Source organism: Natrix helvetica, assembly GCF_964273705.1.
Source record: "Natrix helvetica genome assembly, chromosome: Z".
Lineage (NCBI taxonomy): Eukaryota > Metazoa > Chordata > Lepidosauria > Squamata > Natricidae > Natrix > Natrix helvetica.
The window spans coordinates 97,752,891-97,777,392 of record NC_138554.1 but is presented as its reverse complement, the minus strand read 5'-3'; the positions used below and the strand labels follow the sequence as shown (position 1 = coordinate 97,777,392).

General features: G+C 41.2%; 1 protein-coding gene across 1 annotated transcript in view; it reads right to left on the bottom strand.

The window, feature by feature from the left end:
* Positions 1 to 610: 610 nt before the first annotated feature.
* CPVL (carboxypeptidase vitellogenic like) overlaps positions 611 to 24,502 on the bottom strand; it is a 59,502-nt gene continuing 35,610 nt past the window's right edge. The window contains exons 10-13 of the mRNA XM_081932911.1: positions 23,902 to 24,000; positions 22,206 to 22,379; positions 11,957 to 12,139; positions 611 to 2,347 (exon numbers count right to left, since the gene is read on the bottom strand). Of these exons, the coding sequence (XP_081789037.1) occupies positions 2,249 to 2,347; positions 11,957 to 12,139; positions 22,206 to 22,379; positions 23,902 to 24,000 (555 nt within the window). The 3' untranslated portion in view covers positions 611 to 2,248. The remainder of the gene's footprint in view (positions 2,348 to 11,956; positions 12,140 to 22,205; positions 22,380 to 23,901; positions 24,001 to 24,502) is intronic.

Below are 24,502 nucleotides of genomic sequence, written 5' to 3'. Positions count from 1 at the left end.
TGCTTTTTCTTTTGTCTCTTATAATTAAGAGACAATGTAAGAAAAAATGTTGCATAGAAAAGTGAAATATATTAAGGTGTTTCTTAAAGTGCAAGTTGGAACCTGACATCAAAAAAAGACAATGGCAGTCACTTCTATGCAAACAATGCTCTGTCCCTTTTACATGGACATCTCGTATAGAAGCCATATAAAAAAGGAACAACTACCAACTTAACTTTTTTGCCATCCAGATTTATTTAAAATAAACCACAAAGTATGCTGAAGAAGGTTCAACATTTGATGTGAGAGACATCATGACAGATGTACAAAAGGGACAGAGTTTGTGTCACAATGACTTTTCATCATTTCTATTGCCTTGACATTGACACACAAACACATACATACTAGATGCCTCTGATTGATGGGGAAGAGTTCAGAGTTCAGTCTGCAAATTATGAAACCATTCCACTAATTCTTCATGCATGTCAAGTTTTGCTTATGCTCTTACAAACGGAAAAGAACTATGCAGGGAGCTAAAAATGCCAAATGTAGATTTAGAAATGTGGGAGCACATAATGCTCAGTATCTAGCATACGAAAGACAATTAAGAAACCATGACCATTTCAGGAAGTGGTTTCCTTTTGCTTTATTTACTAGTTATTCTACTTCAGCAAGGCCTCCAATCATGCCAGAATGTGGAAGACATTAAAAATAATGGCATGCCAGAAAATTCAATTATTCTTTACATTTGTTTATTATTTACAATGAACCAGAAGCTACTTAAGATCTGAATTTAGAGAAACAGATGGCTCGGTCCCCATATCTGGTTCAGTTATAGAGTGCAAGTATTAGGAAGATAGATAAGAGGGGAAAGATATAGCCAACAAAATCAAAATAGAAAGCCAAAACATGAACTATTTGAGATACACAGAATTTCTTAAAATAACAAATTTTACAATATAATTGGAATTGGCCTGCCTTCATCACAGAATTTGTTTTCTCTTGCAATAAGTCTGTTCTTTAGTACCAATCTTTTTATCTTTTTCCCCCCCTTTCTCCTCCAAAAAATTCTATTAAGAAAAGAAAGGTTTATACAGAAAAACAGTCAGGATTATGAGAGCCAGTGTTCTGGTTTTGTTAAATCTGAAAAGTGGATTGGTGATTGGTGTGTAGACTATACATGCACGATTCAGTCAAGGATATATCCTACTAAAATTGTCCAACTTTCTTGTAGCATTCAAATTTTAAATGGAAAGAGGAAATTACAAAGTTACGTTGCTGAAAGATATGTAAACAAACACAAAGGTAGGTATATGATCACCTAGTTACTACTTTTCTTTTATCACATGATTTATAGTCAACCTTCCTTCCATAAGTTCAAAACAATGTATTTCATTCAGGTCAGACAGAACACATACAACACAGTTCTTGTTCATGTAGAAGTATGCCTTCTTCCCAAGAAGTTTACATAGCTTTTAGCAATTCTAGCAGTTTTCTTAATTGGAAGAAAAATCCATTGAGTTTGGTGCTATTCAACTGCTGATAAAGGCTTTTAAAAAAGTTTTTGTTCTATTGACCCATATTCATAAAAATTGAATTAAAAATTATATTGTATGTGTATAGGCTTTTAACTTTATATTAGCATCAATTGTTTCAATAAAATAACTGTGTCAAACTGCGGCTTTCTTGACAGGGCTATCCCCCAATAGCTTCCAAGCGTGACGAACTGTTTAACAATCACAGTGTGAACGCAGTGTTTCTTATAGGTTGTGCTGGAAATCAATTGCAAAGGTTCTGTTGTATGCCCCCAAGGCAGAATAGAAAAAAAATGTCACTCCCTCAAATAAGATTCACATGAAGATAAAAGACTCAACATTTGAAGTAAAATACAACAATAAAAAAAAAAAATCCTCCATACACAATTTGTATCATTTTGACCCATCATGTCCCCATTAAAACGCCAATCATTTCACAAAACAAAAAGGTTTGAAATGACTATAAGAATTATATACTTTGGGTTCTGTTATTCAGGACAAGAATATCTAGAAAAACAGAATTAAAAAGAGACAGAGATATGTGAGGTTTATTTTGAGAACAAAACATTCAATTTAGACGAATAGCTTAATTACAGAGTAAAACAGATTTTCCAAACATAGGAAAAAAGCTCCAATAATACTTCATCAGTTCCTCTGATCAATACTGGTCAGTGCAATCTCTTGAGAACTTTGCAAAGGATTTCAACAATCAGGTTTTATTTTCCATATCTGCTTTATTTCCATTCTTTTCCCATGATAAATCTATCCATCATATCCAGAGCCCTTTCTGGTTGGTCATAAGGCAAGATGTGTCCTCCTCCTCGAACAATGACCTATGGCATTACATATAAAAACAAATTAGAGATACCACAAAAGAATGGGTAGAAAAATGCTCCAGGACAGATTGAATAGTGTTATCTATTGGAACTCTGTTCTTGAATCTTAGTCACTACCTATTATCTGATCCTTGTATAACAACTTGTACATGCAGTATTGCAGGCTATTTCTGCTGATCACTGGCTGTCAGCAGTTTGGCAGTTCTGGTCTCACCAGCTCAAGGTTGACTCAATCTTCCATCCTTCCGAGGTTGGTAAAATGAGTACCCAGATTGTTGAGGGGCAATATGCTGACTCTGTAAAACACCTAGAGAGGGCTGTAAAGCACTGTGAAGTGGTATATAAGTCTAAGTGGTATTGCTCTTGCTCTTGCCAATGTATTCCCAAATACAATTCAAGGTGCTGGTTGTCATCTTTAAAGCTCTCTATACTGGGAAAAGGTTATGCAAGAGACCCTAGAATCCCGGTTGATTCTACCTGTCCAATTGGGTCCAGCAGGATAGGCAGGCTCTTGGTCCCATCAGCCAAGGATGCCAGCTTCAAGAGAGATGTGTCTTTTCTACCGTAGTTCTTGCTCTATGGAACATCCTTCCTCCTGAGATTAGAATAGTGGCCTTTTGCAAGGCCTTGAAAACTTAGCTATGTGCCTGGTTTGTATGTAAAGAACTTTGTTTCCTGGAGGCGCTGACACCAAAAGTTTACAATATCCCTTGGCTATTTTTTGTATTGGATTTTAACTGTTTTAATTATTTTTATGATCATTGCCCAAAGTTGCTGGTTTGATGTGGAAAACTATATAAATTGAACGAATGCAGGCAGCATAAAAAATGAATGAATGAATAAATGAATGAATTAGTTACAAAGCTACTCTCAGTGCCATTAGTGATATTAGTACTACTACTGCTACTAAATTAGTAGTAATTGCTTAGTTGAATATATAATGTAAAGTCAGGAACTACAGTTTACAGGTTCAGTGTTTTGTTACACGCAGTTTTACCTAACCAGACAAATCAAACTATAGCCTCTTCTAATGGGTGATTCTAGTGATACCTGAAGTTTATTTACTCTTTTCAATTAACATTGTATAACCATACATAAGCATATCAATTTAAAATGGGATTGGCATAAGGTAAAATGAAAATTTCACAAGGAAGAAATTTCAGGACTCATACACAATCATTCATTCACTATTCTGTAAGAGAACATTTTTCTGCTCTAGACAAGTTCAAATCATCACAACCAGATGAATTACATCCCAGGGTGCTGAAGGAGCTGGCAGATGTGATCTCAGAATCACTGTACTACTGATCCTGGAGCACTGGCAAACTACTAGTGAACTGAAAAAAAGAGCTGACACAGTTCATATCTTCAAAAAAGGTAAAATCATGGATCCAGGAAATTACCAATCAATCAGCCTGACATCAATACCTAGAAAGATCCTGGAAAAGATAATCCAGCAACAAATCTGCAAACACTAGGGACAAGCAAAGTTATCATCAGAAGCTAACATGAGTTTATAAAAAACAAATCATGCCCAACAAATTTTATTTCATTCCTTAACAATGTTACTAAATTGGAGGAGAAGAGAAATAATGTGTACATAATTTTCTTGGGATTCAGTAAGTCATTTGACAAAATGGATCACAATCTACTTCTTGGTAAGCTAAAATGTGGGATAGACAGCATCAGATGAATTTATAACTGCATGATCAACCACAGTTAACGTGTAGCCCTTGATGGAAGCAAGTATATAGTGGGGTAGCCTAAGATTATGTTCTGTACTCACGATTCTTCAACATCTTCATAATTGATTTAGATGAGGGAATAGAAAGGGAATTTATCAAATTTGCCAATGACACCAACTTGGTGGGAATAGTCAACACTTTATAGAAGATAGGTTTAAGATCCAGAAGGATCTTGACACTACATTTGGCTCTAAACAACAAAATAAAATTCAACAATGAGAAAAGTGAAGCTTTATACTTGGACAAGAAAAACCAAATGCATAAGTGTAGAATCAGTGGTATATGGCTCAATAGTAGTAACTGTGAGAGAGATTGTGATCACTTAAATATGTGTCAGCAGTACAAAAAAGCCAGTGCAGTCGTAGGCTACATTAACAGAGGATAGAATCAAGATCATGTGAACAATTAATACCACTTTATAATTGCTTGCTAAGTCCACACTTGGAATAGTGCATTCAGTTTTGGTCACTATAACACACGCAAACATGTTGAAATTTTAGAGAACAGCAACAAAGATGATTAGGGGACTGAAGGCTAACACGTGAAGAATGGTAGCAGGAACTGGATATGTCTGGTGTAATGAAGAGCTTGTTAACAGTATTCCAACATCTAAGGGGCTTTGACCTCTACTCTAATCCTTCAAGACTGCCCTTCTACTCTACAACCCATGGACAAATATGAGGAGGACTGCAAGATCCCTTCCAACTCTGTTAATCTGTTATCTGAGATAATGCTCATCTTACAAATGCCAGCAATGTCATTCAGGTTTTGATGGAACTGCAAATGCTAAAGTTCCCCAGACATGCATATAACTTATTGGGGGGAAGAAGACTGGACAGATTATTATTTTTTCTCTGTTCAGTATTGGAGAAAGAGTAGAAAAAGAAAAAAAAACTAACAAAATTCAATTCCAAATGGTATTTTTGTACAAGCAGAAAGCAACAGTGGAATTCAGACCCTTTGTTTACATTTACCCAGATCGTCTCGGACCCTGATGTTTAAAGAAAAAGGAAGCAACAGCTGTAACATTTCAGGGTGCTTTCTGATCATTCAGCTTTAAGAAAACAAATGCCAGTGTTTTAAGTGCTTGCATCTTTTTGCCGTATGTCCCTGTATCCTGAATATAACCCTACTTAGTTTATAGACTGATTTGGATAAAAAGAAATTATCTACTCCTAAGACATATCATATGATACCTCTAAGCAAACTCCTTTCCAGACTTTGCCTGGAAAGAAACAATAGGTTTCCTCTGCCCCTCCCCACATTAGAATTAAAAGATTATATGAGCATATACATAAAAAGAACATGATTCTGATTGGTACCCAGTCACTGAAAATGCTTTTAGCCTTAAATATATGATTAGAAATTAGGTGCAGCCCAGTAGTGGGATTCACTTACCTTCCCTACTGATTCACAAATATGAGTGAACGCCCCACCAGAGGTGGTATTCAGCAGTTCTGACCAGTTCTGGAGAACCAGTAGGGTTAATTTTGAGTAGTCAGTAGTAGTAATTTTACTGGTAGAACCAGTAAATATCACCTCTGACTGGCCCAACCCCATCTAATCTCTGCCTCCTGAGTCCTAGCTTATCGGGAGGAAATGGGGATTTTGCAGTAACCTTCCCCTGGAATGGGGTGGGAATGGATATTTTACAGTATCCTTCCCCTGCCATGCCCACCAAGCCATGCCACGCCTACCAAGCCACACCCACAGAACCGGTAGTTAAAAAAATTGAATCCCAACATTGACACATACACATATCATCATCATTATCCTAGCTGTGAAATTATTAACTGAAACAGCAATGTGTATGGCAAGGACCTGAAAGTCTAGGAGAGTTTGTATACAATCAGAAAGATATTGTGAGATTGTTGGATTTGACAACTGGATGAACAAAGAAAAAACTAAGAGACACACAAGGAAAGAGAAAATGTATTGAGCAAACAGGTACTTTTACGTTACTAAATGTTTGACTACATTTTTATTAATGAATAGGGAATTGTAGTTTTAAAGCAAAGTCCAATCAGATTTGGATTGTTCATTTGGCTTGCTTAACAAGGCAATTTATTTGAAATCATGACTTAGTTATGAATTCACTCAAGCAGAATGGAATAATGGATTATTCCTTCTTACAAATGCACAGAAGGAGAACATATGTAAGCCAGACTTTTGCATGGATTTTATGCAAAATTATATTGAACAATAAAACATTTTTTTAAAAAAATTAAATAGTGGAATATGAAATTAAAAAAACATTTTAATCCAGAGAAGTAACTTTGGAATGGAGAGGCTCTTTATATGCTCTTTAGTTGCTGTTATTATAGGTGTATTTTATTAACTACCAACCTCAGGCCAACATTAACTTCGATTTTGTGACCTTTTTATTATATTAAATAAATTTGATTTTAAGTAGAGTTTTGATTGCTTTTAATACATTCACTTTGGCTAATTCAATAAACTATTTCATTGCACTGAAATTGAATACATCCTTATTTACTTTATATAGAACCAATGTAAGCTAGCACATTTTTTATATTAAGGTCATGTGGCAGGAAATTTTTTCAAAGCTTAGTATAAATTAATAGTAAACGTTTCCTCATGAAACAGCAAAGACATATTTTAAACTTGGATGAAAAATACAAATTAGAATCTTTTGTATTTGTTTTGATATTACGACTTAGCCATACTTAAGTGCCCGAGGAACCCCAAAACAGCAAAATATGTTTGTAAGAATTTGTATTGCTGATTGAGTATGTAATTGTTTGTGACAAACCAATGCGGAATAATAGCCTTTTTGTAGCTTCTCATGAAGGAGGAAGCAAGCAATTCTCATAGGCAAATCACATTTTTATCCAGAATTAACAATAGTAATTCTGATCAATTGTCCACCCTAAGAGAATAAGATTCGAAGACAGATTTGGTAAAATAAATTCTTGCTGCTTCTCATATCATTAACCAGTTGGTACAGAGAAGAGTGCATATATCAGAGTCAGTTTGATCTATTGCAGAGGTGACAAACTGAGGAACTGTGACCAGATCCGGCCCATGGGATGCTCAGATCTGGCCTGTGTGGCCACCCTGAAAAGAGCAAAGGACCAGCCCACGGTGCCTCATGCGCCTCTCCCAAGCTGCATTTTTGCTGTCAGAGGGTTCACCATCGCAGCCAAAAACGGAGCTCATGAAGTTCTCGTAATATCCTCCTGAGCTCTGTTTTGGCTGGCAAAGGGTTGCAGGAGCCTGTGGCAGCTGAAAATGGAGCTCGGGAGCCAGGGGTAGGTTCCTGCCGGTTCTAACCGATTCGCTAGAATAGGTTCCACAAATCTAGCATGCCGTTTAGAACCTGTTCCAGTGGTGGAACCCCCCCTCCTCACTCGCAACCGCCCACCTGTCACCAGGGAGACAGCTAGTGCAGGTGAGCCGCGTGATTGCTTCGATTGCACGGGCGCTCCACCAGCTTGGGTGCAGCCCGACCGTAGCCTTTTCTCTTCTCAGAAATGTCTTCTCAGGGGAGCTGTGGCAGCCTGCCTGTCCCTTTCAGGTACTTCGACCACGGGAGGAAGGGGCCATGGGGGGCATAAAGGGAGTTGCAGCTCCTCTGTGAATGGAGGGAGAGGAAAAAAGTTGGGATTCTCCCTGCTGCAGCCTTTAAAGGGCATAGAGAAACCAAACTCTCTCCCACCCCCCATTCACAGAGGAGCTGCTGCTCCCTCCCTGGGGTCAAAGTACCTGAACGGGACAGGCAGGCTGCCACAGCTCCACTGAAATGATATTTCTGAGAAGAGAAAGGGCTCCGGTCTGGCTGCACCCAAGATGGTGGAGCGCTCAAAACCGCCAGCCCATCACCAGGGAGACAGCCAGTGCAGGTAAGCCACACGGTTGTTCCGATCACATGGGCGCTCCACCAGCTCGGGTGCAGGCGAACTGGAGAACTTTATCTTCTCAGAAATGTCTTCTCAGTGAAGCTGTGGCAGCCTGCCTGTCCCTTTCAGGTACTTCGACCCTCGGGAGCAGCAGCGGGTGCCACTCCTGGGGTCCAGTGTCTTCCTCGGGAGCCTCGAATTGCAGCGTTTGTATGTCTCTCCCAAGCTTCTCTCGGGAGGTGAAATGGCAGGCTGGCAGCCTCTGGGTGAAAGGTAAGTGAACAGGGCGGAGGAAGGGAAAAACTGCTGGAGCTGCATTGCCCCGCTGGGTTCGGGGACTTCTGCCCCTCGTACCATACTTTGCAGCCGCCAGAACCCCGTGCGGACCTCTTCAGTAAGGATTTCTTTTTTAAAAAGCGTCTCCAGAAGAGGAAGCAGAGAGCTGGGTGGAGGAAGGGGGAAACTACTGCTACTGCTGGAACTGCGTTGTCCCGCTGGGTTCAGGGACTTCTGCCCCTCGTGCCGTCTTGTTCTGGCAGTTGCAAAGTGCAGCACGAGGGGAAAAAGTCCCCAAACCCAGCGGGGCAACGAGCTCCACCAGTAGCAATAGTTTCCCCCTTCCTCCGCCCAGCTCTCCGCCTCCTTTGCTTAGGCTCCCTGCTGGGTTTGGGGGCTTCTGCCCCCTCATGCCACACTTTGCAGCTGCCGGAGCCTGACATGGACCATGGTGCTGGGCAACCTGGTTCTTGGGATTCCCCCCAAAAAAGACCGCCTGCCCGTCTCTCCAGATCTTGCGGCTTTTTCAGGAGTTTCTTTTTAAAAACGCCTCTCCAGAGTCCAGATGATCTTGAATGATGCTGCCTGTCTGTCCCCCTCCCAAAGCAACCTCGCAGGTTTTCAAGATTGTCTGGAGGGGCATTTTTTAAAAGAAACTCCCGAAAAAGCCGCAGGAACCAGAGCGACGGGTGGTCGGTCTTTTTTGAGGGGGGATTCCCAGAACGAGGTTGCCCAACACCCCATAATAGGTCCCCGTGGGGCTCTGGCACCTGCAAAGCACGGCACGAGGGGCAGCAGCATGCTGCCCTGATCAACTGGCTTATAGTTAGCAGCAGGCAGCCCTCACTAGGGTTTCCTCCTTTCTCCGCCGGCACTCCACATTCTCCTTTACTTAAGCTCCCTTCCCACTTGGCATAGAAAAGGGGCTCAACTTCAAAATGGAGCACCTTGGCCTCGGGCCACCATGGGGTTTTCTCTACTAGCTGTGTCTCGCTTTGCATAAAGGAGGAGGAGAGGAGGTCATAAGGCAACATGAGTAGCAACGGTGGCTGCCCACACACCCGCTTTCAGTTGAGGGCAGGCTTGTTTTGCAAAAGCGCAGCACAGCCAAGGGTTAAAGAAACTACCCGATGCAAAGGTGGAGATGCTTTTTGCAGGGAAGGGGGGATGCCATACCCGCAACTTTTCTCCCTTGCCCACCCACCTACCACCACCACCCCATGTGTCTGGGCACTATGTTGGGGGAACTTGGGCATGATTAGTCTTGAACACAGGACATGCACCTCCCCACTCCCACCTCCATGCTTTTGCAGATTGGCTGGCTGTGGAGCATGGGCCCTTTTTGAAGCACAGGCTAGGACCAGATGCCCTCATCCGTTTCTCCCAAAGGTCCTTTTTTTCCTCCAAGAGGCAACTGGACTTTCTGGTTTTTCTTTGAAGATGTTTTGCTTCTCCTCCAGGAAGCTTCTTCGGTTCTGAGGAATCTTCTGGAGGAGTGCCTCTTGGGAAAAAAAGCATCTTTGAGATATCCTGGATGACCAAGAATCCCTATAGACACTCCTAATCCTAGCCTTCCTTTCTGATGCCTCCTGACGCTTCCCTTCCATCCCTTGTGGTGGCCACTCTCCCAAAGCCCATGATAGTTGAGCATCAATAAGTCCTCTTGTAGTATCAAGGGTGGCTGAAGGTTCAGAGGTGGCACACACCCATGGTTTCCTGATTGCCAGGGCTATTTGGGAAATCTAAGCTGGAGAGATCTGATCTGTCCCGGACTTTTGAAGCTGGTGGGCTCTGGATAAAAGTTAAAACCGGAGCTTGATGCTGACCTAGAGGTTTTTTTTTAAATCCTGGTTTACGTTTTGGAGAAAGACTTATTTCACCCTAATCTTGTGACTGCTTTCATCAAACCTTAGAGTGATTTAGAAAGAAAGAGAGAAAGACAAATAGGGAAAGAAAGAAAGAGACGGAGAAAGAAAGAAAGAGAGAGAGAGAAAGGAGGAGGGAGGGAAGAGAAAGAAAGTTGGAGAGATACACACAAGAAAGGAAGGAAGGAATGGAGGGAGAGTGAGAGAAAAAAAGAGAGACAAAGATAGAAAGAGAAAGAGAAAGAAAGGTAGAAAGAAAGAAAGAGAAAGAGAACTTATGACCACAATTGAGCCCAAAATTTTGGTTGCTAAACAAGAGCGTTGTTAAGTGGGTTTCACCACATTTTCCAAGGTGGCCATGCCCACCCTGTCACATGACCACCAAGCCACTCCCACAAAACAGACCACACCTACAGAAGAAGTTCTAAAAATTTTTGAAACCCACCACTGTCGGGAGCCCATTTTTGCTGACAGAGCACTCGGGCCCCCACAGACATCTCCCAACATGACTGATGCCTGGACAATGCCTCCCCCTCCCCAAGGTTAAACATAACCCTGATGCAGCCCTCAATGAAATTGACACCCTGATCTACTCTTCAAGGAATCAGGCTAGAAACAAGGGACCGTGAGTTTTGCTTTAGCCATGAAAGCCAGCTGGGTGATCTTGAACCAGTCACTTTTTCTCAGTCCAACTCACCTCACAGAGTTTTTATGGAGAAAATAAGAGGAGAAATGTCTATAGGATATGTTTGGATATGCCACTTTGAGTTGTTTGTAAAAATAATAAAATATACAAATAAATAAAAATAAACTATCTACCTCTAAAATTATTTGATTAGTGCTTGTAATGTTAATAAATGCATAGTTCAGAGAGTGGGAAGAAATGCTTTCATTTAAAATTATATTAGACTCAATCACATGCAATGAAGGAAGTGGCACAATATTTCTCTTTGGCACACATTACAAGTACTCCTTGTAATAACCACTCACGGTTTAGTAAACGTTCAGAGTTATGACAATAATGAAAAATAACTTTGCAAACAATTCTTACATTTACAACCTTTGCAAGTTTGCAAAGGAAAGGAAAGCTGAAGTAAGACCATAAGCACAATTCCAGTGATTTACTTAACGATTGCTTTGCTTAGTGACCAAGTTGCTAATTCTACTTGAAGTCGCTAAATAAGAATCTTTTCTTAACTTCATTTTAGAGAAATTCCTGAGACTAGAGTAACTTGTTGGTATTCTTATGACAGGGTAAATAACCAAGAAGTAAATTATCTTAAGGATCAGCTACTGATGTCACGTGCTAATTATACAATGATTATAGAAGAAGTTATCTTTTATTTTTCTTATTTTCTTCTGATATTTTTATATATATCAGAATATATTTTTATTCTTGACATGTATTTTATATAAACATGGAACAAACTCCCCACTCATTAGCACTGATGATGTTAAGTAGTTGAGTAATGAAACATCTGTAAGAAAACAACCAAAATCAAAGAACACCAAGGACTCTATAGTTCAACTCCGAGCTGCACATAATCTAATGGATTTATCCTCCTTCCTTCCTTCCTTCCTTCCTTCCTTCCTTCCTTCCTTCCTTCCTTCCTTCTTCCTTCCTCCCTCCCTCCCTCCTTCCTCTCCTTCCTTCCCTTTCCAAATTCCTTTTCCACAAGTTGCCAGATAGATGACAGGACATACAATCAGAAATCCTTATGTCTTGTAATAAAATCTGTTAGTCTAAAAAAAGTGTTACCGGAGTCCTGATCTTTTGCTACTATAGACTAAAAGGGATCTCCTTCTGCTGTGCCATATTTAATGAATATTTTGTTTTTCTTAGGAAATGGTTCATCTCACCTGATAGAATTCGCCCACTTGGCGTACATAGCCAGCAACTTCAGGATCTTTATCATGTATTCGCCATACGATTCTCTCAGCATTTTTGTATTCTTTCACTTTGCCCCATGGCACAGTGGGCAGAAATCGTTCAGTAAGTGGAGCTGCCACAATGATATCAAGTTGTCCATTGTATAAGAGAACCTGAAAGTCAAATATAAGTATAAAACCAAGTAAAGCTCATAATATTTTCACTGCTTATTTTATTGATTTTTATCAACCCTACTCATTATTTTAATTATTATTATTATTATTGCTGTTATTATTATTATTATTATTGCTACTATTATTACTGTCAGGTTTTTATTTTATTTTGATTTCAGTGTATTTTTAGCAATTCTGTCTGTGCACTGCCCCGAGTTCCTTTGGGGAGAGGGGGCGGTCTATAAATTCAATAAATAAATAAATAAATAATAAATGAATTTTTAATCATTTTCATAGTGAAAAAGAATATTTAGATGGTCAATAACTGATTAATATTACATCAATCATTTATATCATAAATTTGATAATAAAGTAGTAAAAAGTGTTGCAGAATGAAATCTTAGCCTGGAAAAAAAATGGTAATCTCTAGCATAGCGGGATAAGAGACACAAACAAAAAAGCAGAAGCCAACATAATACAGTGGTTTCTCAGATGCACAATTTCTGAAACTGAGTTTGAAAAAACACTAGCAGTTCCTGACAAGTTACATTCAGGCCCCATTTTGCAGGACTCAGTGGAGAAAAACCTGCCCTAAGTGGGTATTAGCAGCATCTTCACATTCTTCCAAACATAATATACATTTCCAGCCCTTGTCACCTTATTAATTCTAGAATACTACTGTTTTTTAAATATTTTATCCATAGAGATCATAATATCAATCTTGTTATATATGATTATTATATTTACAGAGGCTGGGATGAACAGCCTTAATTACATTATAAATGACAATGTATCATTCAAGAAAGACTAATGTCTCTATTGTTAGCTTTGTCTACAAGGATTAAGCAAACTTTTAAAATACAGAGGTGGTTTTTAATCTTTGGGAAGATGTTTAAAGACATAAATGGAAATTTAAAAACTTTTAGCTTTGTTTCTAAGGTAGAAATGAAGGGTAGAAAGACAAAAAAAAATGTCACCAACACGATTATATGATCAGTATCTTTTCAGTACAGCAAGATTAAGATATGCATAAAGATAGAAACATTCACTGTACCCGCAGTGAAGGAAGGGTTGCGAAAGATGGTGGAACTTGATGAGATAACAAAATTGAGTTATTTAGTCAGAGAAAGGACAATATCTACATTTATTGCTGACTGGAAATCCCTTATGGACTTTTTGCATAAAACAGAATAAAAACATGAATTTATGATTTATGGTTTAGATTATTAGACAGAATATATTATAGACAGTTAAGCTGCACCCCTAAAGAGGGAGATGTATAATTATACCTATAATTGCTGTAAATAATGTATCTTTTTCCTTTTCTTTTCTTTTCTTTTCTTTCTTTTACTTTTTCCCACTTTCTTGCACTTTTAGCTTTCTTTCTTTTTCTTATTTTGTATTAGCATTAGTTCCTTCCCTCTTAATTTTTTTAAATAAAAATATGACTATGTGTGTTTATAAATATAGTCTCTATTTTCTCTACACACACACACACACACACTATCACAGTTGAAATCTATTCACTGCAGTTTATAGAGTTTATACAGAAATAAGCAGCAGCAGCAGAAGATTAAGAATATTAGGCTTTGCTATCAAAGTGGAAAAGAAGATTGGGAACAGATGTGCTCAGTTCAGGAACATATGCAGAGGAAGAATCAAAATCTCAAAATGGCAGTTGTGACTGAAGCCCTATCATTCCCGCTTCCTTTTTTTAAACATATAAAAAAGAGATAATACTTCAGTCACATGGTTATAGCTGCCATACCTGCCATCTTGACTTTCTATTTTCACATTTAGGAAACCAGGTTTGACCTAAACATTCAGAATATAGGACATCCCTTAAATCCTTGAACATTATTCAGCATCCAGAGACTAACAGTAATGGTATTCATTTGATAAAAATATTAGTTTAAATGTAGTTTATTACTATATTATTACGTTGGCTCGCTCATCTTTTTTTCATGTGCAGCTTTTTTCATGCCATCTCAAAGTGCAAATGCAGCACTTGATTAGATAATACTGTGAATTCCCAATTCAAAATTAAGATATTAGAGTGTATATCATTTCAAAAAGGAGATTTTATTAATACCAGAACATTCTTCATTCTACAAAGATGACTTAACTTTCTCTTTAAATCTTATTAGATACTTCTGTGCCCCATTCTTTGACAGAAAGTTAGCACTATCTAATATGATCAAAAGTAATATTAAAATTTAGCATGACCATATTTTTTCAGCCAAGTACTGGATGGTTCCATGATCATCTAAAAAGAAAGTATATTATGTATACAAAGATAATTGCAGTGGCAAATGTACTTCAATAGCAAGTAAATGTTTATGTACCAAAACAGATAGATAGAATGACCATGAATGGGCAAAAAAATAATGGGAATAAAAGTGCCTTCCAACTTCCTGCTATCTTTCCTATTGACTTAGCTTCTGGAAAGCAAAGGGGCATTGGAAATCGTGATCACATGATCACAGATATGCTGCAATAGCCCTAGTTCTCCACATAAAACTAGCCTGAAGATTATAGAACGAACGTTGGTCCTTATCTGAACGTTGTTTTTCAATATGATGTGGGAGGGGCTACGTGTGGGATATTCTCAAAGCCTGATTGGTCCAAAGATTGAAGGGAATTATTTATATGTCTCTTTCTCCCCTTGGCTCTCCCAGTTTTCTTGAGGTCTCGAATGCTGAATTCTGCAACGACATAAAGACAACCAGGCCACCCTAGCCCTTCGCCTCACTGATTATGACTAGGTAGGAAGGAATATAGCCCCTCCTGCATCACACTGAAAAACAACATTCAGGTAAGAACCAACATTCATTTTCTAGTGTGTGATGCGGGAGGGGCTACACGTGGAACGTACCCAAGCTATAGTCCCTAGAGCAGGAAAGACTAAGACATAGGAAATGGGGTGGCCACCACCTGTTGAAGGACTCTGCAACCAAAGGATGCTTCAGCGGATGCGAAGGCATCCAGCCAATAGTGGCAAGGGCATCGGATTTGTCCACGTGGCCGCCCTGCAGATGTCCTCAAATGGGGCTCTGGAGACCCACGCCACCGTGATTACTGCACTCCTCGTGAAATGGGTTGTGATCCCCGAAGGAGGAGTCTGATCTGAGGCTTCATATGCTGTAGCAATGGACTGTCTCAGCCACCTGCCAATAGTCATAGAGGATACCCTGGCTCTCATGGTGGCGGGTTGGAATGGTGGCGGGTTGGAATGAGACAAATAGTACCTCAGATTTACGAAATGCTGTTGTGTGCCTGATATAAACACGCAGGGCCTGGTGGATGTTTAGCGGGTGCCAAAGACACTCCCCCTCATGAGAAGGCGCTGGGCAAAGTTTGGAAGGATGACCTCCTGTGCCCTATGGAAGGGAGAGTTGACCTTCGGGAGGAACATTGGATCCAATCGAAGGACCATCCTATCCTGGTGGAATACACACAAGTCTTTCTTTGATGACAGTGCCCCCAGTTCTGAGATGCACTTGGCCAAAGTTAAGGTGACCAGGAACGCAACCTTCAGAGACAGAAGCCGGAGATGAATTGTCCTTAGAGGCTCGAATGGAGGCCATGTCAAGGCTCTAAGAACCAAGGAAGGCCCCATGTGGGGAACCTATGGACCGTGGGCAGATGTAGGCTTGCCACTCCCCGTAGAAATCTCCTAACATTTGGGAGTTGTGACAGAGGGGTGGTACCTTCCACAGCGAGCACTGAGACAGTGCCCCCACCTGTCGCCAAAGGGTATTATGGGACAGGCCCTTGTCTAAGCCATTCTGTAGGAAGTTAAGGACCTGGGGAACAGAGGCTGAAAATGGTGATATGTTGAGAGAGGAGTACCATCTGACGAACGCCGACCACATGGAATTATAGACCCTCGTGGTCGACAGGCATCCCTCGGGGAGACATTTGTGTTCCTCAGGAAGCTCCGCTCAAGTGCCAAGCAGTCAAGTGGAGCCACTGAGAGTCCGGGCAGATTAAGATACCCTGGCACACCGAGATCTCCTCCTGAGGAATTCTCCATGGATTGGAGATGGCCATTTGGACTAGTTCTGCAAACCATGGTCATCTTGGCCAGTGCTGTGCTAACAGGATTATGTCTGCTCCTTCTGTTTCTACATTTCTCAGGGTCCCCGGAATCAGAGGGAGGGATGGAAAGGCATAGAGTGGAAAGGATGCCTTAGGGCATCCATCCCTTCTGCACTCCGAGTTGGAAACCTCGAGAAGAAACGTGGGAGCTGTGATTTGCCGGGGTTGCAAAAAGGCCCACCACCTGCATGCCGAACTGGAGACAAATTTTGTTAGAGTGCTGGATGGAGTTGCCACTCCCCATGGTCTATGGTTGTTCGGCTTAGCCAATCGGCCTGGTGGTTGGTTGTCCCCAAGATGTGCTCCACCACTATTGAAGACAAGTGTCTCTCTGCCCAGTTCCGAGCTTTAGCGCTTCTAGACAAAGGCTCCTGGAGTGTATGCCCCCAATGGTTCATGTTGGCCTTTGTGGCCACATTGTCCGTCAGGTGGAGGACATGCTGATCGATTAAGGAGTCCTGGAATTGACGAAGTGCCAGGGAAGCCACCTTCAGTTCCAGCCAGTTTATATTGTGGCGCAGGTCTGAGACTGTCCAGCCGCCTTGCGCCAGTTTGGATCCCATTAGAGTCCCCCAACCAAATAGGCTGGCATCCGTGGTGACTACGATTCTCTCTGGCTCTCTGAACTCAGATCCGCGTTTTAGAGCCGGCGAGAGCCACCACTGTAGAGACAGTCGCACGTCAGCTTCGAGCGAAATTGTCATCGGTGAATTGCTCATAAGTCTCTTCTGATATGGGATGAGAGACAATTGTAGAGTTGTTGCATGCAGGTGCACCCAGGAAGTTATCCTGATGCACAACATCATCTTGCCTAGGAGATGTGACAGATCCAAGATGGAAATGGACTGACTTGCGTGCATCTGTCGAACCAATGTCTGCAGACTGAAGCGCCGGTCTGGAGATAATAGGACTAGTCCTGCTGCTGAATCTATTACCGCTCCCAGATGAAGAATCTTGGTTGTGGGTGAGAGCTGACATTTTTGGAAGTTCACAGAAAACTCAAGTTTGTAGAGTCCGAATTGTGAGGTGGAGATCATGGGATGCCTGCGTACGTGCCTGAGCCTGTACAAGAATATCATCGAGGTAGCATTGGAGTCTCACGAGGGTGGAGCGTAGGTGAGCTGCCAATGATGCCAGGACTTTCGTGAATGTGCGTGGAGCTTAGGCTAGACTGAAGTGGAGAACACTGTACTAGTAGTGTGACCCCTTGTATGAGAGCCTTAGGTACTTGCCTCAGAGGATGTGATAGGATCTGAATGTGGAAGTATGCCTTTGTGAGGTCCACAGACGCCAAGTAATCCCTCTGTCTGATCCCCTGCAATATGGATCTCATGGAGGTCATTTTGAAGCACTTGTAGACCAAGTAGGAGTTCAGGCGTTTGAGGTCCAAGATCACCCTTCATTCCCTGAACTCTTTGGGACAACAAAGAGGTTGGAATAAAACCCCAACCCCTGTTCCACCGCTGGAACCGGTTCTATTGCCTGGATCTCCAGCAAGTGTTGAATGGTTAGATCCATTAGGCGGCACCTTTCCGGGTTCCTTGATGGGGGAAAGGTCCTGAAGAGATTCAGGGGAAGGGGGAGGAAATCTAACAGGATGCTGTCCTCACTGTCATTCTGACCCATGCATTTGTTGTGATTCTGTCCCAGTGATCTGCAAATTGTACTAGGCGGCCACCTAAGGGGAGACTTTGATTGGAGTCATTTCCCTTTGCGGAAGGGCTGGCTTCCCAGCCCTTGACCTTGAATCGATTCCTATCCTAGTAGTATGGGCGAGTATTTTGTCTGTCCAACCTTAGGGAAAGATATCTCTGGTGTTGGTAATCTGGCTCAGGAGCCCTCTATGAGGGCTTACGGTAGTAAGGGGCCAGTCATGTTTCAATGCATTTAACATTGGAAGGTAAGACCTTCTTCTTATCTTTATTCTCTATGAGAATCGGGTCTAGAGATTCATCAAATAGAGAAGTACCTGAATAAGGGGCATATGTCAAGTGCCACTCTGACTTATTGTCCGCCTGCCAGTTGCGCAGCCAGAGAAGGCGCCTAGATGCCACAGAAGACGATAAGGCATAGGATGCATATTTAATGGAGTCTAAACTTGCATCTGCGGAAAACTGCGTGGCAGCAATAATTTTAGTGATGTCCTGCAAGAGACGGTCATCATGGGCTGGTATGCGCTTTTGTAGCTGGTGGAACCACAATACCATAGTGCACTTGAAATAAAGACGCAGCTGCAGCCCATGCGGAGGCCTGGAAATTCTTACACAAAGTAAGTTTCGCTCTCTTGTCGTCTGGTTTTAACTTATCCACTACATCACCTGACAGTAAGGCTGAAGACATGGCCAAGGCAGCTAATGGAGCGTCCACGGCAGAGACTTGCAGTGCTTGGAGAAAGGATTGCTCCATATCATTGAAGCAGCTGTCATTATTCCCTGGATTGGGAAAGGCTGAGGGGCATGCCCACTGCTTCTTCACGACCTCTAGGACCAATAGAGGAACTGGGACTTCCTCCTTGTCCATTGAAGTATTGGAAAACATGGGGTCTCGTGGCTTGGAGGAGGCCGCAGGGGTTCCCTCTCCCAACTTAGTAGTTCTGCAAGCCTTATGGAATAAGAGCTTGAACATAGAGGGAACAGAGAGACGGGGAAAGACTGCAGGATCAAGGAGAGGTGCCTCCGCATCCTCAGATAATTCCATTTCCCGTTGGAACTCCACACCTGTCACGGACCCTCCACTAACCATAGAGGGGGAAGCCGGTCTAGAAGCCTCTCATGGCGGCACGAGGTGCTAGGCGCTTAGCCTGAGATCCCTGAGACCTTTTATCCTGGTGCGTTTTGTCCTCATGCTACCTCAAGCCAGTGGCTATACCCTTGGTGATGGATGAGGCAATAAACCTCCTACTGTTATCTGGGAGGATACCAGATCCTCTAAATCCTCCCCTGTGGGGCAGTGGTCAATTGGCCCTTGGGGCGCAAGATCAGTGACAGGGAGGAAATCTCTGGAAGTGCCTTCCAGGGCGTCCCCCATGACGTCCCTAATTGCACTCAGAGAGATAGAAGGTGATGGGGAAATTTCCATCCTGGGGTGCCTGTGAAGCCTTGGAGGAGGAGGAGGAGGAGGAGGAGGAGGAGGAGGAGGAGGAGGAGGAGGAGGAAGAGGAGGAGGAGGAGGAGGAGGAGGAGGAGGAGGAGGAGGAGAGGGAGAAGGGCTGAACTCCCTTGCTGGGGACCTGGCTCCCTGGTGCCTAATAGGTCTGGCTAGGGGCCTGGAGCGATGTAGAAGGTTAGGCCTGCTATGGGCTCCTACAGCCTGTCTGTCCCAGCTAATGGTTTCTCCAGAGCTCGCTGTCTGCATTGTTCATCTGGAGGGGCGCTGGGCAGTTAAAGGCTTAGAAGCAGCTGCCCTGGTACAGGGCCTGTCATTTTCCTCTGCCCCTGGTGCCTGATCCCTTGGGGAAGCTTGCCTAGCGACATCTCTGACTTCTGCCATCTTCCCCCACCCACGTGTCCTTAATTCGCTGCTTCGGCATCCCCGGGAGACCCATCTGCGGGAAGCTCTGTGGCTGCTACCTGCAATTGCTGCTTTAAAATGGCCAAAAAGCCTCGATGGTAAGTAAAAGTATTCGCCTTCTCAAAATAGCCAACAGATAATGAGAAATGACCTCCTTAAAATGGCTGCCACCTCGTGGCCTTCAGGGTCTCTCAAAATGGCCACCAACCTGTCAAATGGTTGCCGAAGCCGTCGGAATCTTCAAATGACTGCCGGCACCATCAGAGGCTTCGGAGCGGCACACTGTTGCTGCCACACCAGCCGAAAGTTGATACGAGGTAGCAGCCGCTCCCGTTGAGCTCAAACGGAGCCTGTCACCCCTGTCTTCCCAGGGACTGGACACTGCTCCAGGTGGTCTTTGGAGAGAAGACAAGATAGCTGAAATGGCCTTCCACACTGCTGAGAAGCAGCCTCAATTAGCACCACCATGATCAATTTGAAGAATTGCACTAGTCTGTATGGACAAAAGACTGAGAGGAAACTGGGAGAGTCAAGGGGAGGAAGAGGCGTATAAAAGAATTCCCCTCAGTCTTTGGATCAATCAGGTTTTGAAAATATCCTAAGCATAGCCCTTCCTGCATCACACACAAAAAGTTCAATTCTTTGGGAGTAACGGGTTCTCAATTTTTATGCATTCTTTAAAGTTAGATTTTATCTACCTTAATTCAAACCTGCAGTATAATGTACCATTTGGGCTAACGAGGTTACAAACAAATTAACACAATGGGTGTTTTAATAGTATATAAATACACAAATACTGTATATTGGATTTAACAGCAAACTCCAGCACCGTGGTGACGAATTTATGGCACGCGGATCCCTATCTGAGGAAATGTGAGGTTTTGGTCTATATCAGTTCCAGTTGATTTTCGGCCTTCCGGAGGCAGGGAGATGATTTTCACCCTTCCCAGACTTAGGAAAGCCTCCAGGGGCCTGTGGATGGCAAAAAATAGTCCCAACAAGCCTACTGGAAGTTCAGAAACAAACTTCCAGTAGGCCCATTGGGCCATTTCCTTTCCCCTCCCCAACCTTCAGAAGGCTTTTCTGAAGTCTGGGGAGGGCAAAAAACAGCCCAAAGGCTTACCAAAAGTCCGGAGGCTTCAGTAAGGCCTGTATGCATGCACAGGGAAAACGGGGGGGGGGGGGGAGTTGGGCATGCATGCATGGAGGGGAGGGTATTACATTATGGGTGTGGGTGTGCACGCATGCGCTATCACACGTGTGGGAGCACTTTTAGCACTCAAGCAGAAAAACATTCGCCATCACTGCTCTAGCACTTAAGTCAAGATAAGAATCCTTTATATTAGTTATTTTCATAGAAAGCATATGTGTATTTTAAATCCTTTTTACTAAAATGTGCTAGGCTTAAAAAAAAAATTCTGTAAGATTCATCAAGCTGAGAATGATTTGACTCTTTCTAAAAGAGATAGAAAATCTTGATCTTCCATGAACTCAATAAAAATTTCATGTACTTGTTACGCTCAATAATATGTTGATTATAATTATCTACATTGCTCAATAACTGTCTGTGAATAATGCAGGGGCACAAGTGACAGATATTTATTTTTTTGAATTTACATTTCAACCGACAAATCAAGATGATTATTTGGAGAGCCCCTCCCCCCCACCATACTACTAATTTTATCTCTCTCAAAAAAAGGTCTTAGTACTGTGTTTCCCCCAAAATAAGATAGGGTCTTATTTTCTTTTGACCCCCAAAATAAGTGATTGGCCTTATTTTCGATGAGGTTTTATTATTTTTGAGGTGCAAAAGGTAGCGAGAGTTGTCACATCATGGCTGCTGCTGTGTTGCAATATTTTGGGGAGGGCATATTTTGGGGTAGGTCTTATTCTAGCGCATGCGCTCAAAAGCCCGATTGGACTTGTTATCCAGGAAGGTCTTATTTTCAGGGAAACAGAGTAGATAGATGAGACTAAGAGAGAAAGATTGATCCAAATGTAGTCAGTAATCTGTATGCCCAATAAGGTTTAAACCTATGTCTCCGCCAATCTAATTCCAATATATGAACAGTAGTTCTGGAGTAAATAGATTCTATTAATAGATTTTATGTTTTAATTTTTTAATTTAATATTTCATTTTTTCGTATCCTTGGCAAGGTAACAATCAAGCCATAACCAACTTTTAGGCCAGGAGAGAAAAAATTATATTACTGACTTGTAAATTAACGCAGAAAGAATTATATGACTATCTCACCTCTTTTCAGAAAAGTAAAACAAAGATGCACCTAGGTAAAAACAAACTTGACTATCTTTGCAAAACTTCCAAATTATTTATACGCACTCACTTAAAACAGTATACTTGTCTTTTATAAAAATGCAATATAAGTCATAATAATGTTAAATATCCAAGTTCTAAAACTGACAAGTAAGAAACTCAAGCTGGCATCTTACTTACTCTATAATTATCCATTAAAACAGCCAACCAAGGTTTTATTGTCTTCATTATATCTTCAACCAAGTGCTCCTCAACCATAGAACCATCATGGAAGGTCAAATTTCCAACATGGATAGATTTTCTTATGTTTGGCAGTGATAATAGCTTTCCAAAATATTCATGATCTTCAGGCTCCTGTTATTAAAATGATAAGGAGGAATACATATAAAATTATTTCATCAAAGCTAGAAAATAAATTCATACAACTTACATGTTAGATGATTCTGCTTTCTTTCTTATAGCAGCAACTGTACTTAACACTGTATCTGTAAGAACTGAAACAATTGACCTTGCAGTTTCATGTTCATGTTTGAAATGATGAAACAATTTAGTATGTTCAGATCAATTAACTTCATAAGAAGAAAAAAGCCAGCAGTTTGTAAAAAGATATGATATTTGGTAATAAAAATGCAAGTTAATGTAAATATACTAAATCAGTTCTGATGTTGGAATATTACTTTACTAGTTGCTCTTTTAAATAAGAGTTGTATCTGCTGGACTAGATCCAACAGCCCGACTCATGCAGCATGCTGGATTTTTGCCCTCAGTATCTTAAACAAAACTTAACAATATGAAAAAAATCTAGGCAGGCAATCTAGCCAATAGCTTTGGACCACAGGTCTGGAAGAAAAAATATCTCTTCTTAAAAAGAATACATTTCTCAGAACAAGACAGAATAAGTTAGAATGCTGATGAAGAGAAAGAAACCTATGTTACTACAGCAGTAGCATTGCCTTCATTGACATCTTGACCTAATAAAAAACATAACTGGCTCTGAGGTCTTAAGGTTACCTCCAGATATAACATTTAGAGTTGAGGCCAAATAGCTCAGTTTTGGTTTAATCAGATCAGAGAATCTTGTTCCTCCGTCTGAGAATTCTTCAGGTGTTATTTTGCAAGAAAGCACAAATCAATGGAGGGCTGCAATAATTCTTCTGGAACTTCCTTATGGAACTCTGTCTCAACTCCACACAGGCTCTCTGTAACTCTATCAGAGTGACTATCATGTTCTTGGTCTCTTACTAATGCCCTTCTTCCCCAATGACTCAGTCTGACCAGTCAACCAGCCCTTGGCAGAGTCCTGATGGAGATAAACTTCTTTCATTTGAGAATTATGGAGGCCACTGTGCCTTCAGCACAGCAGAAATTTTGTAGTCTTCCCCAGATCTGTGCCTTGCAATAATCCTGTCTCTAAGTTTGGCAGGCAGTTCTTTTGACCTCATGGCTTTGGTCTTCTACAGTATGCGTTATCAACAGTGAAAACTTCTATAGTGTGTACCTTTCCAAATTATGTCTAATCAATTTAATTTACTACAGGTGGACTCCAATCAAGGTGTAAAAGTACATCATCAACACCCAAGAGAAATGGGAGGCACCTGAGCCAAATTTCAAGTGTTGGTGCAACGGGTCTGAACAGTTAAAGTCAATATGATATTTCAGTTTTTCTTTTTAATAAATTTACAAAAATTTCTAAAATTCTATTTTAACTTTGTCATAAGTTTGTCATAATGGGGTACTGAGTGTAGATTAATGAGAAAAAATGATTTTCAACAACTTTAGAATCAGGCTGCAGCATAACAAAAGTGAAGGGGGTCTGATTACTTTTTGAATGCACTGTACATTTTCAATATATCTGCCTTTTCTTATAAGTACTTACTTCGCACTTCAAGAAATTGAAATAGTTGCTACATCCTGTGACAGTATGAACATAAGGAGGACTTCCAGTTTTATCACCATTCAACAGAGTATCAAATACCTAATGAAGAAATTCATGCAAGTTCAACATGTTCATTTTCATTATTGAATATGTCAATTATTCACTGTTCTACAGTTCCCACAGCTAGAAAAGTTGGTAAAATATACTTGTACTAATAAATACTAAAAGAAAGATACCTCCTTGCCTCAAGATCCAAGTGAATACCATATTTAAAGTCATAAAAGAAAGCTATCCCAATCAAATGTCTCCAAAATAAGTTGAGAGGAAATGTCATTTTATTCCTTGGAAAAAATATGGTCTAAATGACCTGGGTCTCTCAGTCTGTACCAGCAAATATTTTTCTCCTCCTTATGTAAAGCAGCAGCTACTGCAGTTAATATTCCAGAAATTAAGCTTGCCTGCATGATATCAGCAAAAATCAGTGCAACAATTTTATTTTAAATAAACAGTTTTCTCTTCTCTTCTTTTAAGACGATTTTATAAAATATGGAAGATTCATTAGATTGCTGGAAATGCAAGATGCTGCAAAGTGGCTCATGTC